This window comes from Manacus candei, unplaced genomic scaffold (genome assembly GCF_025592945.1).
Source record: "Manacus candei isolate 608988 ecotype Guabito, Panama unplaced genomic scaffold, ASM2559294v1 h1tg000047l, whole genome shotgun sequence".
In the NCBI taxonomy this organism is placed as follows: Eukaryota; Metazoa; Chordata; class Aves; order Passeriformes; family Pipridae; genus Manacus; species Manacus candei.
This window is the reverse complement of record NW_026138095.1, coordinates 3,445,456-3,464,835: the sequence shown is the minus strand read 5'-3', so window position 1 is coordinate 3,464,835 and position 19,380 is coordinate 3,445,456. Positions and strand designations below refer to the sequence as shown.

Below are 19,380 nucleotides of genomic sequence, written 5' to 3'. Positions count from 1 at the left end.
TGGGGAACATATTTGTCAGCTCACCACTCACAAAGAAGGATACAGTGAATGAATCATTGTTATATACTATGGGTTTTCCATTATCTGACTAGGCAGCCTTTTGTACCCAAGAACAGGATCTCTAATAGATTTTAACAATACAAATGTCTATCAGAATAAAATGAATACTCATAAAGGAAAATATAATTTGTAATCTTTCCTAGTTATTACAAAAATCTTTCTCTTCCTCTAATCTAAAGGGCTTTATAGACTTTAAGGGCCATAAATCACCTAAATTTTTTTGGCAGTCAGGCAAAAATCACATAAAAATAGATATAACTATATTATTTCTAACCTTAAAAGAAGACAGATGAAGAAATTAAACAGACTGGACTAAGGGAAAATGTATTTGACATATCAGAGCTATCAAACTTCAAGCTGCCAATACAGACATCTACATTCATTATTAGGTACATAAACAGAAGTGGTCTCAATTTCTAAAGAGCTGATCACTCAGCTTCCACATCAACTCTTAGGAGAACCTCATGTTCTCAGCAAGTCAAAGTTCATCCCAAAATACCAAAGAAATAATTAAAGCGCTGAGTTTTAAAAGCCAGTATTGACATTCCGTGTGTTTCTTTCCCAGTTCTTTTCTTTCCAAGCCTGCATTATGCTTCAAAGACAAAGAAAGCTCAAGGAGTCCTTGATGGCATCAAAGCTCTGTAGAGTGCCTTAGCTCAAAAATGTCCTAAAACATTGACAAGCTGCATTTTCTTTTATGGGAAATGCAAAACTGGGCCCTGCATTTTGCTAAAAAAGTCCTCAAATCAACTGTGTGGTATTATTTGCTATATATATATATATATATATATATATATATATATACCTTGGGGAAAACAAGTGTTGACAGGGAGAGACAGAGCAAGGGAGATAAAGAGAGATGTATGCCATAGCCTGGTGTTCCTTGGGTAATATCTAATCCTTTCCACTGCCAGATTTTTTTAATGATTTACACTGAAACTTGGAGAGCAAAGGTTGTCTTGTTCCCTTCACAGGGTTTTATTGAAAAGTGCAAACAGGAGTAAGGGAGAAAATTGGGTATTTTTGGTCTTCTCTTTGCAGTGGGGCTCAGTAAAGATTTGACATGTGCTCTGCATTGCTGTGCTTTGGAGCTGACCACACCTAACACGGGAAGGCCAAGCTAAAAAAGGGGTTTATTTTTCCCCAGGGTAAAACACAGCTCTCACTTTTTATCCACTCATTCTCACAGCTAGACAGTGCATCAAAAGAAAACGTAATAGGTGATTTTTGGGTATAATAGTTAACTTGTGGTGCTTTCCCTCACCTGTTTTCCCTGTCACAGTGACTCTCCCCAGGCCAGGAGCTCTCAGGTCAATGTGAGGTCACGCTGTGTGAGCCAAGGCCCTGTGATGTGAGCAGACATGACCGCCCACCAAAGGCCAGATCCCTTTGCTAACAAGAGACTTACACAAGGATTTCTTTTGAAGGGTAAAAAGATGTTCATAATGGTGTAAAGAGGCTTCCTAGATCAATAATTAACTCTGAATACCCCTCAGACAAACGTGGCAGTGCCCCTGGGGTGCTGAATGCAGAAGGCAGGTATGGCTGCTGTTCTCTAAGGCCCATCCAGACACAATGATTAACTACTGCAAAAGGTCCTTTTTGTCTCACAGCAGTTTAGTGCCTTGTAAAGGAATTGGTGCAAGATGCATTATAGCTGTTGATAGTTTCAATTAAAATTGCACAGCAAGACTCCATTTTTGCTGGACAACCTCAGCTCCAAACTGCCAGAGAAACTTTTTCATCATTACCGGGTGCAACTATTATTTCATTTACAAGTAATAAACTGAATTACATTTGAAAACTTGACTTCACCTCCTGTTTGCTTCTAGTCCTCTTGCTTACAACCAACATACTGCTTTTACAAATGTTTCATACATTAAGGTACTTCTGAAAACATGTTCTGTGGCTACAGCTGGGAAATGAAAGCAGCACACACAGTTGATCATCATTTATTCTATCTGTATTAACTGCAGGACAAGTTGGTGTAGTTTGTCCTGCAGTAGATCACTGTACTTATGAAAAAAAATTTTTTTACACTTCATACCCTACTAAAGGCTTTGTTGTACTACAGACACATAGTTATGTCTAAATATCATAACACCTGCTGACTCTCAGGGCATAACACCACCTTCTCAAATGCTTTCAATGAGCTTGAAATCTGTCTGAATAAAACATGTTATAACAAGTACCCTCTGTGCACAAAACAGAAGACTATGAAACCTTTTAAAGAAGAAATGTACCCAAGATTCAGAGAATACAAACACTGTTTACACAGATGTTGTTGAAATAATTTTACGTAAATAATCCACACTGGGAGAATTCATAATGTTTGAAACAAGAGCTAAACGATGGGTATTTTTATAAAGGGGCAAGGATAACACTTCTAAACCCAGAATTTGGGAATGCTGAGAGGACTTTTTGTTGAAAAACCACGATCTCCATTTATGGACATTTTGCAGGTCTCTGCTTGTTTGTATTCATGACAATACAGCTGTTCCTCCACACCTCATGCAGGCAGAGCTCCCCACAGATCCAACCTGGCTTTTATTTAAAGCACAGGGTGGGAGCAATTCCACCAGGCTCAGCAGAGATAATCTTGGTTGAAATAAAGAAACAAAGCAAAGGAAAACCTGTTAGGAATTCAGGGATTGGCCGTGCTCGTAGAGTTCAGAACTAACAGAAATGTTAATGGGCATCCCTGTTTCCGAGGAAAAAACCCTGTGATTCCTGCAGTTTATTTGATGTTTAGCTTTCAAATATACACAGCCCAGCTTCACATCTTTCACAGCATTTTACAGCAGCAACAACTCCATTTTCAACAGGATCCAGCAAAAATGTCTTTTGGCCTCTTCCCTTAAAGAGGAATCGCTTTCCACACAAATCAAGAACTTCCCTGGACTTTGCCTCTCCCAGAAGAGTTCAGTACCATGCTAACCTGTCACATTTGGTTTACATTTTCAGATAAAGGCATCTCAAAAGCACAAAGCCATGTAATCTTTCCTGTGAAAAATTGTGGAATTGTGATTTGCAATGAGACCCAAGTCTGAGAATTTTTTAGCATCTCTGCTCTTTTCCATTGCTTGGTGCTCTTTTCACTTGCTTAGGAATGTGCTTTTTAAACTGATGATATTTAAAAACCCACAATGCAGCCTATTATAATATTCTCCCATATGATGTAACGAGCTATTTGTAAGAATGAACTAACACATGAAAATGCAAGGGGAAAAATAACTGAGGCAGGCTCTTTTATTAATTGCAGTTGGGATGAGGATTGGTAACATTTTATGCAATTACTGGAACAGATTTTACTTGCTTTATATATTAATGCAAAGAAATGGCTTTTTTTCCTAATTTTTAAGATCTTGGTGTTAACAAAAGGATTGAATTTGCATGGGTCCCTCCCAAAAGTACCACGAATGAGGTAAAGAATGACTTCTAATTGGCAATCATATTGGCTTTGTCAACCAACAGCTCTATTCTGACCTAGTTTACAAAGTTCTTACAGCAGTTGTTATTACTTTGCTTAGAAATTAACGTGGTATTTCCTTTCCTAAATTATTTTAAAGCTGATCAGGCAGCTTCTGACCATACATATGTAACAGACCTAAACAGCTGCCAATAAAAATTCAGTTTATTGACTTAGCCTCAGCTTTAAATAAGAACTGTAGTGTGGTGCCACAGCATCCCAGCAAGGACTCTTGGAACAACCTGTCTTTCCTGGTGTTTATGGCCAAGGCACAAAGATGCATGTCCAGCTCCTCTATCCTAGCTCAAAATACACCAGAGCAGCTCAGTTTGGAGCAAACAGCGTTTCTCAGGAAATGTTTTCTTTGCAAGAAAGCATTTGGCCTTCAAACTGACAGGTAGGTAAACAAAACTCCCATAAATATTTGGGTATCTTATCTAATAAGGGCATCAAGGAAAGCACGACTCAGGAACAGGATCCACAGTAGCTAATGGAGGCTTTCCTACCCACAACAATGCCAGAAACTCTTCCAACCTGGAGACAGCGCTGCTGTTACACTGATGTATCAGTTCTTTTCTCTAGAGATAAATTTAGGTCATAATAGTCATCCAGAGCAGCACTAACTGCTCCCTGCTGCGTGCATAGGAATTTACACACAAGGTAATGACTTGCCTGGACATTACACAACATTTTACAGCACATTTTTTCACATTACACACAAAACCCGACTCCAGAAGATCGGGTACAGGTGCTTGGCTGGCAGACTTAACACTCCATTTTGCTCCCTGTGCCAGATTATCCTCCCAGGAATGACATGGGAACCACTGTGGTGTTGGTGACAACACACCACCACAGCCTAAAGACACAGCTCTTTCTCATTCACGCTGTGAGACTTCTGTGGATGGGTAACTGGCAGGGCAGTGCTAAAAAAGGAAAACTGCTCAAGGAAATACTTTTGGATTTATGTCTAAAGTGCACAGGCCAAAAGCCAGAGCATCAACCATGGAAAAGCAGCGTTGTAAAGCCTAAGGAAGAAAAACAGCACAAAAGGGGGAGCCAGGCTGTTGCATAAGAACTGCATTTTTCCCATACCTGTTGAAACACAGAACCTCAAAAACCCTTCTTGGATGCTTAAGTGCCAGCAGTGTCCATGTGAGTCAGGATCCCAAGTGCCACTGCAGACCAGGGCCCAACATCCCAGCCCCATGGGAAACTGGATATCCTTTGGAAACTGCCTTTCCCTCAAAGCCCACCGAGGTTCAGAGTGACTTTGCACCTTGCAGGAGGCAGTTTGGGCCTCTCAGAACCAAAGTGCTCCTGATATTTGAAGGGTGAGCATCTCCCCAGGATGTTCTGATGACTGAACCACCCCATCACCTTGTGGCAAAAACCATCACTCGTTGTTGGCAGTTAATGTGCAACTGAGGGTATAAAAGTAGGATAACACCACTTCATAAGACTGTAGGGAATGTCACAAGGATGAACCACTACGAGAAACACAGTGTGGGACTTTTTTAGCATGTAAATACTGTAACCAAAATAAGATATCTGCTAATTTTACAATTTTGTCCTAGTTCATTTTATAATTAGTAATTAAATTGATGCTAAATATCAGACATGTTCTAGGTTCCTCATTAAGGCATCTCAGCTGCAGCACTTGGATTAAATAATGGATGATTCAACATAAGAGAAACTACAAGATAGTGTATCTGTACTAATTCTGATAACATTCTAGAGAAAAAAAATTACATCCAACATTTTCTTCTGCCTCATCATGAATTGACCGTTCCTGTTTTGGGAGATTTTTGAACTTTTCTGCGTCTGGAAGTCTTGTTTAATAACAATGTTTCAAAATAAATTAGATCTGCTCCCTTCTGATGATGTAGTGAACTGTCATTAACTAAGTGTAGTAGTCTGAGGGCATCAGGAACTGGCTTGGATAAAATGTTGTCTACAGTAGGGTAATGCAATAAACAAAGAAAATTATGTATTAAAAGAATAATGCCATCCAATATCACAGGATACGATATAAGTTGGATGGAAAAGGGCTAGAATTAAACCTATACCTGTTTAACTACATGTATGTGGTGGCTTTGGGTCCTGCTCCCTGCAGAAGGAATTTCCTGAGCAGCCCGAAGTAAATATTTGGCAGTTCCAATCCTCAGTTTCAGAAAACTGTTTAATTTCCCAGAAGTGAAGATACGGACAAAAAGACCATTGAAATGACCACCCCGCCGTACTCCTGAAGACTCCTCCACGCATATATCGCAGAAAATAAAACTGTGCAGCACAACACCGTCCTGGACGGACTCAAAGAACGAACGTGTAACTCAATTAGCGAGTTAATTATCCATTAATTAGCGAATTAAGCCCCTCCTGAGGGACCCTGGGCCAGGGCGCCCCCTGGCGGCGCCGCGGGGGCACAGGCGGAACTTTGGGCGCAGCTCAAGCGCAAGATCCGCGCCCAGCGCGGGCTCAGCCCCGGCCGCGCCACAAGTGGCTCCATAAAACAGGGTCTTTTCACACTTGCAGGGCACCGAACCATAAACCAGCGTCTCTGTTTCGTATTCCATCAGGCCTTTAGGTAATTACTACACCCGTAAACACTTCACAAGTAACTCCAGAGCACGTGTGCTCCGTTGGGGTGTCACGGTCCTACTGAAAACTGTCCGCACACAAATAAAACCAGTGTTCCTAACACGGAGTTGAGAGCACCCGACAAAGAACAGTTTGACTTTCAGTCGTTTCTTTAAATGACAACAAAGTTTTACTAATAAATGATCGCCTCTTTTCCCTACCTGTTCTGGAGGGAGTGTCAGGCCATGTTCAGCTACGAGGGTATTTTAAGCAAAGGTGAAATACATTTAGAAACTGGGTTTTGGACAAACGCTTTATCAGATAGAAATTTCAGCACAAAAGCATTCCCTTGCAAACAGGCATGAGATTCCTCTGAAAAGTCTAGTTGGAAAACCTTTATAACCAATATTTTGACGACACAGTGCTTTTGATACACTTAAGTTACCTTCGTTCCTGCAGGATTCCTTTATTTTCCAATAAAAACATTCCTCTCTAACCAATCATCTCCGACTAAGTTCATTACACGAAGAAGAAATATTCAGTAAAACAAATACAACCTCAAGTCGCCTGGCAAGAGAAAACCCTGGGTAAGGAACAGCGTCTCCGGTACGAGCGCGGATCTTACCTCTTCAACTGTCAGAGGCATGCAGATCCGGTACTCCTTCATGAGCATATTCCTGCTGCTCAGTGCGGACCGGCGAACTGGGAGAAAAGTGCGGATTTCTGCACAGAGATCACGACGAAAACCAAACACGGGGGGAAATAATCAAGCCTCTTTCTCTGTGCGCGCTTGACAGTGTGTCCACAAGACAGTAGTGCAACCATCCAGGAAGGCTGACCCAGCAAGAAGAGAAACCAACACAACCGCTTCTTTCTTCCCGTCCTTCCTCCTTCACACCGCGATCATGGGAATCTCACGGACGCTCGCACCGAGATACGCTACCAAGTCTCAAACCCCCACCGCTCTCGCCCCAGCCGAAGACATCCGTCGGAAGTGCACGGAAACGCCGGGCTCTCTCGCGGCTGTGTCAAGACATGCCTGGGGCGGCGAAAAGAACAAACGAGCCGAAAATGTGGCTCTCGCCCCCGCCGGCAGCACGTCGGGCGGCAGGAGAGAGATGCGATGCCGAGTCCCGAGACAAAGGCTTTTTATAACGTTCCCTCTCCCGGCTGCCAAGCGCGGCTCCCACCTCCCCGCCGCAACGCGGCTGCGGCCGCCGCGGCTCCCGCTGCGCTCGGGGCGGGGGCACGGGGGGGCAGCGGCGGACGGGCGGCCGCGGGTCCCCGCGCAGCCGCGGGCGGGCGGTGGTCACGGGCGGGCGGTATCGGCGGCGGCCCCGGCGGGGCTGGGCTGACATCAGCGGGGCGGCAGGAAGGACGGAGGGAGAGAGGGAGGGAGCGAAGGAGGGGGGGGACCGGGCGGGCTCAGCGGGGCCGGGCCGCGGGGGCTCCGCGCTGCGCCCGCCGGAGCCTCCCGGGAGGGGGAACGGGCAGCGCCGAGCACGGAGAAACCGCGATTTTGGTTTATTCTTCCGCGAGGAGCTGCCGGGTTTTGGAAGTTTATTGCCCTGCGTGTGACCAGGCACCTTGCGAAGCGTTCGCACCCCGTGAGCCCCAGGCTCGCAGCCGCCCCCGGTACAAAGGAAAGGACAAGCGTGCGCTCGGTGCGGACACAGCACAGGATGTGGAGGCCTCACCCATTTCCCTTCTGGTCAGCCCTTTCGTTATCAGCCAGCACATTTTGCAGCACAAATAAAACCGCCCTTTTTTTTTTTTTTGGTATCGGGTTTTTTACTTTTAGATGCCACGCAGAAAGTTCAGTGAGAAAGCGCCTCCTTCCCAGTTGAACAATAAAGCCAGAGCCGTTTCAGGAGGGCTCCCCCCCTCCCTTAGTTGCAATTTGTTATTGAAATCGGCTTTTAATATGCTTGGGGGGTGTGTTTTTCAGAGACATTTACCTGTCATTAAGTTACACTTGAAATGCACTGGAACCTAATTCTGAAACTAGCTGAGAACCCTGAACTGTTACACAACCTCAGCATTTTATGCTTAAAATGCTCATCCTGCTGTTTCTCCTGTGCTCCCAGTGGCTCTAAAGCCACTCTCTGGATTGCAGAGAAGTGCTGTGACAGTAAGAGGAAAATACAAGGCACTGCACAGATAGTGGTAAAATATCCATCTGCATTTATGTATCAATTATTTGCAAAAAAAAAAAAAAAGTGATGAAATGCCGTATTTGGGACAGCTGAAGATGAATTTATGTCTACAGTGAAATGTGTGTTTCATAACAAGAAAGAGCAAAAACCCCTCAGAATTTTACTGGTTCTGGATGTACATTTCGGAGCTGTGGGTATAATTCTTAGCCCAGAGGACACAGTGCCATCTCCTGGAGCCAACTGTGTCGCTTTGCCAGCCCCTTGCAATAATGGCACAATATTTCACATCCCTGCTTTCCCAGGGAAGTGCAAACACCTACACAAAGAAATAAAAAATCTGGGAGCTCTATTAACAGTCTGCATTTTCAACTGAGGTATGAACAATGTGTTTAATGAGACTTGTGTCTCAAATGTGACACAGCCATTTATAAATATGGAAACTGTGGCTATAATTGATAATGTTGGTACTGTATGTTCCTGGAATTCCAGGCAAAATAGCCAAGACAAGGCAATACCTTGTGATTCTCACTGCGAGAAGGATGTCGAGCTGCTGGAGTGAGTCCAGAGAAAGGAATGGAGCTGGGAAAAGGTCTGGAGCACAAGTCTTGTGAGGAGCTGGCAGGGTTCAGCCTGGAGAAAAGGAGGCTCAGGGGGAACCTTCTCACTCTCTACACCTCCCTGACAGGAGGCTGTGGCCAGGTGGGGGTCAGGCTCTGCTCCCAGGGAACAAGGGCCAGGATGAGAGGAAATGGCCTCAGGCTACCAGGGGAGGTTTAGATTGGATACTGGGAAAAATCTCTTCACAGCAGTGGAACAAGCTGTGCAGGGAAGTGGGGGAGTCACCATCCCTGGAAGCGTTAAAAAAGTGTGTGGATGTGGCACTTGAGGACATTGTGGTGCTGCTGGGTTGACAGTTGGAACTTGATGATCTCAAAGGTCTTTTACAACCTTAACGATTGTGTGATTCTGTGATATTACCCAGAGAGGAGAGTTAATCCAAATTCAGATCTAAAACATCCACTTCAGTTTTAAGTGGTTTGCTGGTGGCTTCGTACATTGGGAACAATATTTCTGTGTTTCTGCTGAAAAGCAGCATAAAAACCTGAACTTCTTTACATGGGGCCTTGATGCTACCCAGTTACAGGCAAGGACACTGATTTCAATAAGACCTTGAGAAAGACTTAAATCAGTTTATCACCTATTACGTGCTTTCAACGTAAACCAAACTTTATAGCTCTGTGTACAATAACAAAGTCTGCAGATCTGTGGAAAGCAGTGTGTCAAATCCAGAAGCTGCTTAAAATGGAAAAAACCCTACTTCCTATACCTGCAGTCACCCCAAACTTACTGCCAGAGGCACAGCTCAGTCTTGTGCTGGCTGCACATGCACACTGGATAAAAGCAGTGACCTCAGGATGTCCCTTACCACTCCCCACTGGGATGACTGTCCCCAGCCTCTCTACATGCACCATTTTGCAGGAGATATGCTAAGACAGAAAACTTCCAGCTCCCACTGGCCAGGCAGTGCCTGCCTCAATTTTGGGTCTTTGATTTCCACGAACTGGCAGAAATTACTACTCTTACCTCTGCAACACCCTCTCTACGCTCAGTTGTGAAAATGAGACATTTTTCACTCATCTTTCATTTCTGCCCTGAGGGGAAAAAGCCCATATGTTAAATCATGCTGAGTATGAACTCCAGATGGACTTGTGTCAGCAAAGTGTTGCTTCAGAATAAGAGACAGCAAAAGCCGAGCTGGTTTTTTTGCGTGTTTTGCTAAGGACTTTTGAATAAAAATTTAGAGGATTTTTTAGCCATCCAGGAAGTCTGCATTGGAGGCAAAAGCTGCCTCCTTGTCCCCCAGCAAACCCATATAGGTAAAGGAAAACGACAGTTGCAGTATGGATTCATTCTCTTCCTCTTTCACTGGCTGTCTGAACCAAATTACAGTGCATGGGACTATGCTCAATTAGATTAGTGTATGACTTTCAACTTCCCTGGAAGCCATCGCTCACAATCCATGAGCTGTAAAATTATACTAATATTACAGTGAGCTAAAGGAATGAGATTTTAAAAATCAAAAGCTCTGTAAAAATCTGTAAATGGCCAGTTAAGAAAGAACAACTGATACACTCCGAGTGACACGTGCATGTATTTTCAGTACTTAGGTCAATTAAAATCAGCTAACAATGATTAAAGATAATGGATAAATTGTGTTAGGGGACTTTTAAAATCAACTTTGAGTTCAAACAGAAAGTGATTCACGGCCCACGGTCTGTGCTGTGCTAATTGGAAGGCATGCATCAGACACAGTTGCAAAATACAATATTAGAGCTCTGAATCCATTTAATTGAATTACTCTGAATTTACAACAGTTCAGCAGATGTAGGAACTCAGTCTTAATTCTGTCAACTAAAGATTTAAAACAGTTATGTCAAACACCCCTTTGGCACATTTTATTGGTCCATGTGCAGTATAGTCTCAAAGTAGCACAATGCAAAATGTAATTTTGTGGTAACGTATTCTTTCTGGGAATCTTAAATAATATCCAAAGACTCCCATGGTAGGGGGTCGGAACAAGATGATTTTAAGGTCCCTTCCAACCCAAACCATTCTGTGATTCTGATTCAGGGCATTCACTGCTCAGTGTTTCTTTCTGAGTTGTTTGCTTGCAAACAAGAGGGAGTTTTTCTGAATTTCTTCAGGGAATGAAACTTCTGTAGTGTGTGGCAGTGCGTTGGGAGCTGATGGCAACCTACCTGCACAGGCATGGCTTCAACATCGCACAGACGGGTGCGGGGGATTTCAGATCCCCTCAGAGGCGAGTGCTTATAGGGGCAGATTCCCTCAGACGGTAAGGGGTTTTAGATCGGCTCGGGTGGATCTCAGATCCCCTCAGAGGTGGGTGGCGGTCCGTGTCCCCTCAGAGGGTTGGGGGGTCTCCGATCCCCTCAGGGGCTCGGGAGGTCTCGGATTCCCTCAGGGGTTCTCAGGTCCCCTCAGGGGGTCTCCGATCCCCCCCAGGCTCGTGAGGGGCGGTTCCCTCAGCTGTGGCTCCTCCCCCTCAGCTGTGGCTCCTCCCCCTCCGCGGGTCCTGGCGCGCCCGGGGGTGTCCTCGGCAGCGCCTGCCTGGCGCGGCGCGGGGCCCTTGTTGGGGCTGCCCCCGGCGCGCCTGCGCGCGGGCCCGGCCGGTTCCGGTGGGCGCTGAGGCGGCGGAGCGCGGCCATGGCGGAGGGCGGCGCGGAGCGGGCCGACGGCCGCATCGTCAAGATGGAGGTGGATTACAGCGCCACCGTGGACCAGCGCCTGCCCGAGTGCGAGCGGCTGGCGCAGGTGAGGCGGGAGGCGAGCCCGGCGCGGCGGACGGGCTGAGTCATGGCGCGCTAGGCCGCGCGGGGCAGAGCTGCGGCCGCGTCCTGCCCCCGCGGAGCGGTGCTGAGGGGGCCCAGAGAGGGACCTCCGTGCCGGGCTGGGGAAGGGGAGGAGAGGGACGGCTCCGCTGTTTCAGGGCTCTGTGGGAAGTTGATGCCCGAGCAGAGGGTGGTGGGGCACTGAACAGGCTCCCCAGGGCAGTGGTCACGGCCCCAAGGCTGCCAGGGCTCAGGGAATGTTTGGACAACGCTGTGAGGCACAGAGTGGGCTTGTTGGGGTGACCTGTGCACGGCCAGAAGTTGGACTTCGATGGTCCTTTGGGTCCCTTCCAACTCGGGATATTCTGTGATTCTCAGGCGGGAGGAGCTGTCGGGTGAGGGGAGGGCCTGAGTCCCTCACAAGGGGTGCAGCCCTTCCCTCTGCCCCTGCCCGGGCACACGCGGGCTTGGTTGCTCATCCTGCGCCACCGCTGCCTTCCTGTGACTGGTCCCGGGTCAGGCTGGCCAGGCAGCGCTTGGCATCCCTAAACTTGGGGATGTGCGAGCCCTGAAAGGCTGGAATGCAGGGGCAGGGCCAGGGCAGGCTCTGGGGTGCCTCGCTCGGCTCAGCAGCCGTGTCTGTGCCCCCGCCTGTGACCGCAGGGTGTGTTCCCGGTGGGGTCCTAGCGGTGATCGTGCACACGGTGTGTCTTAAGGGCTTTTTTATAAAGGACTTGTTCTGTAGCTTGGAGATTCCTGTGCATCTCAGACCTCAGAACAGACGGAGTCACAGAATCAGAATGGATTGGGTTAGAAGGGACCTTCAAGACCATCCGTTCCACCCCCTGCCGAGAGCAGGGACACCTTCCACTAGACCAGGTTGCTCAGAGCTCAATCCAGCCTGGCCTTGGACACTTCCAGGGATGGGGCAGCCACAGCTTCTCTGGTTTGTTGTCCCAGTAGGATGGATCTGACTCTTTATGTGCTGCAAATGCTCCACTCCATCCCTGCATCTTGTGAAAGCTGCTGTCCTGTGCAGCAGTTGTACTTATCTTAAGGCTTAGACTGTCCTGAGACCATTGTGTGGAGAGCAGGCACAGGGGTTTTATGCCACGGGCACAGCTCTGTGTAGGAATGGACACCATGGCCATGTTTCATCCTGCACAACAGGTAAATTCCGTGGCAGTAAGAGCACATCCCTCACAAACATTGTGTGTAAAAAGATTTCAGTAGGATAGCTACATTTTAGAAACAAATCTAATATTCTGTGGTTTTTTACTCATTTTCTACTTCTAAACTTTTTGAGTTTTTTGCAGCCCCACCATTGCCATGGGCTGATACAAAGTGAGGCATACTAAAATTTTTGCGAGATGTTCTCTAGGAATTACAATTTAGGACTCTGATATCTTTAACTCCCCTAAGCAAAGGCATATATAGTTCTCAACCCCATGCCAAAAAGGCAGGACTACTGTAATTCCATGTAGTTTATGCTTTGTGTAATACTCTGTAATTAAGATATGATGGATGTGGATGAAAGTAATAGTAGAACAATTTTTTTGGTTGAGATGTTTAATTGCATTTCTGTTCTCACTTAAAGCTCTGTTTTGGCCAGGGAAGAAATGAGTCTTCCACGCAGCACAGTGAATGTGAGCTCACCAAACCTGTCTGGAACCTGCCAGGTTTCTCTCTCAAGGCAGGCAACTTAGAGCATGTGTTGTGCAAAAATGAAACTCTACCTTTCCAGTTTATTCTTTGTGTAGAACCCTGGATTTAAAGTTGGCGCTATGTGTGTTTCCTGATAAATGAAAAATGAATGTACAGGCTGGTCTGTTGTTTTTACTTAGATGAGAATTAGAGCTGCTCTCAGTTTAAACTGAATTATGTTCTTCATTCATGGAGTTGACTCTTTGCCTGTCTTATTAGGAAGGAAGATTGCAAGAAGTCATTGAAAACCTTCTCTCCTTGGAAAAGCAAACACGGACGGTGAGTAGGACGTGGTGACTCTGGGATGTCCACACAGCCCTTGTTCCTGTGTTAAAGTCAGGAGGGGACCTGGAGTCTCAGTCTTGCATTTCTTTAGAAAGCAAATCACTGAGGCCAGACACAGTAATTATTGCCTATGTGTAGCAGAGGTGCAGGTGCTGGAGGGGCTGCAGGTCCACCCCACCTCTGACGTGCTCTTGCTTTGTTCCAGGCGTCTGACATGGTCTCCACATCCCGCATCCTGGTTGCCATAGTGAAAATGTGTTATGAAGCAAAAGACTGGGATGCTCTTAATGAAAATATTATTCTTCTATCAAAGAGGAGAAGTCAGTTAAAACAGGTGAGTTTAATCCTTTGAAACAAAGACTAAAACTCCGTTTGGAGCTGTATTATGTATCTGATTCCCCCTGTGTGTAGGGACTTTGTGGGTAAAGATGATGATTCATCTTTATACTCTTCTACATTCATATTTTTTAATGTTCAGATGTACATTAAACAGAATTACTGCAGTTTGTTGTGATCAGATAAGGTGTGTGCTTCACATGCTTCCTTTTGTAACTGTCATACTTTGGCATTCAGTCCTGTGTGAGAAATCAGCTGTCAGGATGGCTGAAAGCACTTGCATTTAGAAAAGTGTGTTTAGAGTGGCTTAATTAGAAGTCAGCAACAGGCAATTTTAATGACATTGTTTTAGGAATGTGCAGAAACATTAGGAGTGTATATAAAAGCATCAGTGAGAAATAATCACCCCTCTCTTCCTTCCCTTCCTGAGGAATGTGCAGGTGCCCTAAGGAGAAGGGGGAGTGTACACAGTTAAGAGAAGATACATCTCTCCTCAGCCACGCAGGTCTTAGGGCAAACAGAGAAGTTCTGCCAGTGCATGTGAGAGTTGTGTGGATTTGGCAGAGGAGGAGGAACTGCTTTTCAGGAGAGAACTGAATGCAGTGGATTATTTTGAATATCATTGGAAAAACTGAGATGAAGGAGATGACAGAACAGCATCACATTTGACCTGTAGCATCAGTCACTGGTGTCATTTAACAGCTCTTTATGAACCGAAGGCAGGAGATGGATCTTGGGTGCTTTTTGTTGAAATGAGTCTCCTCAGTTTGAAATGACATTATTACTTACCTGAGTGTTACAGTTTGACTCTGTTTGGGAAATCTAAAACCACAGTGTGTTTTTCCTTTCTCTTTTCATACCAGGCAGTTGCTAAAATGGTCCAGCAGTGCTGCACTTACGTCGAAGAAATCACAGACTTGCCGGTCAAACTGCGCTTAATCGACACGTTGCGAATGGTGACAGAAGGAAAAGTAAGAGTTTGTTTTAAGGCTGAATGTCTGAAAGGTAGAATAAAAATGTTCACCTTCTTTAAAGGTGTAGCTCCTTAACAGTATTTGGTCCAAATATCAACTGTCCATAGTATTTTTCCAGTGTGTATTGTGGATAGTGCCAGTGTGGAGTATGGATACACAACAAATTAGTTGGTTGTGTGACACATCAAATACATTTCTTGGTGGGGCTGCAGGCTTAGAGTTTGCACTCTGCTTTAGAGGATTCCAGTAAAGTTTAAACTTTATTTATGATGTCAGATCTACGTGGAGATTGAACGCGCTCGCCTGACAAAGACTCTGGCAACAATAAAGGAGCAGAACGGGGAAGTGAAGGAAGCTGCCTCCATTCTGCAAGAACTGCAGGTAACACCTTGGAACTCAAAATTGCATCAGCAGCAGCAATTAATTCTGACTGTTCTGAGATTAGTGTTTAGAAACTGCATCAGGTACGTCTGTAGAAGTGCCTGGAATGAGATGAACTGTTATTGGTGAAGATGTAATTCAGCTTTAACTGCTTTTGTTACTCTCATGGGTTGGGTTCCATAGAGTATTTTCTACTTGGAAAGTAGAGTTCAGTTCTCTAGCTAGTGCATTGAGTTTAGCCTTAGTGGATTCTTTGGTATAAATGGGGCCCATAATTAAAATGGAATAACATTTACTCCATTTTCACCTGCTCTGTAATAGCTTTTTTGTGTTGTTTTCTTTTGGTGTATCCCCCCTCCAAACAACTCCCACCCTTCTGGCACAGCTAAGACTTGATTTGACTTTGAATGTTAAATAGTTACATTTTCATTTCAGGTGGAAACCTATGGTTCAATGGAAAAGAAAGAACGTGTAGAGTTTATCTTGGAGCAGATGAGACTCTGTCTAGCTGTAAAAGACTATATTCGGACTCAAATTATCAGCAAAAAAATTAATACAAAGTTTTTCCAAGAAGAAAACACAGAAGTAAGTCACTCCCTCCCCAACTCCAATTTTTATCTGACTTACCTCTCTTCAGGACCAAATGTATTTCTGGGATCCAGTTGCATTTCCTTTACGTGTATTAATTTGACTCTTTGATACTGTTTCAGAAACTAAAGTTGAAATACTACAACCTAATGATCCAGCTGGATCAACATGAAGGCTCCTACCTCTCCATCTGCAAGCACTACAGAGCCATTTATGACACTCCCTGTATCCAGGCTGAAAGTGAAAAGTGGCAACAGGTAAAAAACTTCACATACCAAATATCTGTATTTCCATGTGGCAAATCCTCATTTCTTACCAGATCAATGTGCAGCAGATGAAATAGCTCCCCAGTCTGTTCTGAGTTTGGTTTTCTTTAATGGCTGTACTAACAAATTGGCTAGTTGAAAATAGATATGATAAAGTTGATTTCAAAAGAATATTTATGACCAGCATCTTCATTATATTGTCTTTGAAATCTCCAGAATGTCTTGTGTGTTTTATATAAGTGCAGAGATTATATATAGCTGTGCTAGTGTGGTCTGAATGGTACAGTTGTGTGTGCAGTACAGATATCACATGTTTGAAAAGGAGTTTTTTTCATATATTAAATACTAGTATTTTAGTTGACCTGTATCAATTAAAATGCATCACTGTGAGTGAGAGTTTGTTTCTGCAGATGGCATCACTTTCCTCTTAACTTAATGGGCAAAACCCACTTTTTTCTCTTAAACAGGCACTGAAGAGTGTTGTTCTTTATGTTATTCTTTCACCTTATGACAATGAACAATCTGATCTGGTGCACAGAATTAGTAGTGACAAAAAGCTAGAAGAAATCCCCAAGTATAAGTAAGTGTTTCTAATAAACAATTCTTAGATTAAAGAAAAATGTCTCTCTCCAACAGTGCAAGTGAAATCTCTTTAAGCAACTCAGAATTTAAGGGTGCCTGAAAAATACTGTAAAAATGTCATGATTGTGCAACTTGTACATGAACATAGATATCTCTTTATAAGAGAAAGATTTTTTTTTCATTAGAAATACAGTCTGATTTGAGCTGTCTCCTGACAGCATGAAGTATCAAAGTATATTCAAGAACAATGAATATTAATGTTAATAAATATAAAACATTTCAAATCATGCTTTTGATCTGTTATAAGGATGAACTAAGCCTTATTAATACAGGATTGTAATCCAACTTTACTAAACCCTTTAGAGACCTCCTAAAACTGTTTACCACCATGGAGCTGATGCGGTGGAGTGCCCTAGTTGAAGAATATGGGAAAGAGTTGAGAGAAGGATCCCTTGACAGTCCTGCAACAGATGTTTTTGGGTGTACAGAGGAAGGTGAAAAGAGATGGAAAGATTTAAAGAACAGAGTTGTGGAACATGTAAGTCTGACTGTAGCTGTGTACTCAGTGCCTTGGCTAAAACTGCTTTTTGCTTCCTGTATTTTAATAACAAAGAAAATCAAAAAAGTAGGGAGTGAAGCAGCAGATAAGGTGCCTTTTCTTTGTGTTAGGGTTCAACACTTTATTTGCTTGTATATCTTTCTGGCACAGTTGCCAGAAAAAAGAGCATATTGCACTCAAATAGCATTCACATTTCAATAGAACAGAAACTTTAAAGTCTTGCTTTGTGTTAAATTCATAATTGGTTGATTTCTTTTCTTAAGAATTTGCCACATAGGGATTTTCAGACCTTTTATTACAAAAGAGCTGTTTGTTCACAACTCCCTCACACACCCCATGCTGGACTGCAGTTAGAGCACTACAGTTCCTAATCTGCTTTTAACGTGGACTTTTATATTTTGCAGCCTGCTTCAATTATTTTTTGCACATAACCCTCTACTCTGAACACTTTTATTCCAGAATATTAGAATAATGGCTAAATATTATACCAGAATTACAATGAAGAGAATGGCACAGCTCTTGGATCTGTCCGTTGATGTAAGTGTTGCTTCGCTTCTCCTTCTTTCCTAAGGGGTGTAGAAGTGTGTGTGTGGCTGTGTTTGTGGCAAAAATGTGAGTATTCAGCAGAGGAATATTTTTGTTGATTTGATTTCATGCCTTTATGGGAGGTAGAAAAGTGTTCTTCACTCCAGGCAGAGCTCAGTTTCGTGATGCCAGTGCCCATAAGGCAAAAGCTGCTCTTAAAAACTCGTTTATATTCAAGGTCTTGTTTAAATGCTGGAGTTTCTTGTGTTTCAGTGTTAAAAAGTTCTTGTCAATTGGTGATTAAAACCAACTGAAGACACAGAAAGGTTCCTCACCTTTAAATGTCCCTGGTCAGAGGTGGAGGTACTTTGGGAACACAGGGTGGAGTGGTCTCCCTGCCATCCCCCTTTGTGCTTGCAAGAGCTTTTTAAAGAGAATGACACATTTTGGTATTTTGACTGCAAATAAAAAGCTTTGCCCTGCTGCCTTTTCATTAAGTCTGCTTTTCCACAAACTCATAATAACCCTTTTTTTTCCAGTGGTCAGTAGTTCACAGAGTCTTTCCTCTTCCTTGCTTGTCACGTGGCTCGCTTTCATATCTGTGTAGCCAAGTACTCCAAAGTGTAGAAGTCTGTATTAAATTTTTAATTTTTAATTTCATGGGAGATAATCAGATATAGGTCAAATGGAAAAAAAAAAGGTTTTTAAAGTGCAATATTGTTACAACTATATTTCTGTTAGGTATAACAGAAATCTTGTTTCTGGTGCTTTCGTGCTGTCTGGGAGGAATTCTGATGTTTTGTAGCTAAAAATGCTATTAATTTGACTCAGTGCTGTTTGTCTTTCCAGGAATCGGAGGAGTTCCTGTCTAACCTAGTAGTTAATAAGACCATCTTTGCTAAAGTAGACAGGCTGGCAGGAATTATCAATTTCCAGAGGCCTAAGGACCCCAACAATATTCTCAATGACTGGTCTCACAAGCTCAACTCCCTCATGGCCCTAGTTAACAAAACCACACATCTCATTGCCAAAGAAGAGATGATCCATAACCTGCAGTAAGGTGCCTCAATAATCTCAGTGCTTTTAAAGAAGGCATTAAATCTTCATAATAGAGACTATTATTACAAGTGTGTATATGGTTTGTTTTCTCCCTGTCAAGCCTTCCTGGTCTAAAATTTAGAACATAATTCTGAAATTCCCGTTGACAATTAAGTTCCCTTGATTATTCATTCAGTTGTTAAATGTTTTTGCTACAATTGGTGAAAGAACATAATAAAACTGTATTGCCTGTATAACAATAGTCTTGTGATTTCTTTTTTTTCCACGTGTACCTTTACCTGTCTAACACATAATTCTGTGGTTATTTCATTACAGGACTGGTTTTGAGGCTGTGATTGAGAGGATTTACTGTAAATAATAAAATCCTAGGGGTTTACAGTGAGGTAACTTATTGTAAAGTTAAGATACTGTTTGAACAAAATTCTGGATGTTTATGCTTAAGAATAATGCTATTTCTTGTGATTTGGTGCTATAGTTAGACTTTATTAATTAATTCTGAACTGACAGAG

At 43.7% G+C, this 19,380-nt stretch overlaps 2 protein-coding genes across 3 annotated transcripts in view; one reads left to right on the top strand and one right to left on the bottom strand.

The window, feature by feature from the left end:
• PITPNC1 (phosphatidylinositol transfer protein cytoplasmic 1) overlaps window positions 1-7,857 on the bottom strand; it is a 77,217-nt gene extending 69,360 nt beyond the window's left edge. Inside the window, exon 1 of the mRNA XM_051797708.1 lies at window positions 6,732-7,857. Within this exon, the coding sequence (XP_051653668.1) occupies window positions 6,732-6,779 (48 nt within the window). The 5' untranslated portion in view covers window positions 6,780-7,857. The remainder of the gene's footprint in view (window positions 1-6,731) is intronic.
• A 3,561-nt stretch (window positions 7,858-11,418) lies between these two features.
• Window positions 11,419-19,110, top strand: PSMD12 (proteasome 26S subunit, non-ATPase 12). 2 transcript variants are annotated; one of them, XM_051797691.1, is made up of 11 exons: window positions 11,419-11,595; window positions 13,536-13,595; window positions 13,807-13,935; window positions 14,801-14,908; window positions 15,188-15,292; window positions 15,728-15,877; window positions 16,003-16,137; window positions 16,614-16,726; window positions 17,092-17,266; window positions 17,747-17,824; window positions 18,662-19,110. In XM_051797691.1, the coding sequence occupies exons 1-11, from the start codon at window positions 11,488-11,490 to the stop codon at window positions 18,869-18,871; spliced, it is 1,371 nt and encodes a 456-aa protein (XP_051653651.1). In that variant the 5' UTR covers window positions 11,419-11,487; the 3' UTR covers window positions 18,872-19,110. The 2 variants fall into 2 exon arrangements, with proteins under 2 accessions (XP_051653651.1, XP_051653652.1); XM_051797692.1 differs by lacking the exon at window positions 18,662-19,110 and having other exon boundaries at window positions 17,692-17,816.
• Window positions 19,111-19,380: the final 270 nt, after the last annotated feature.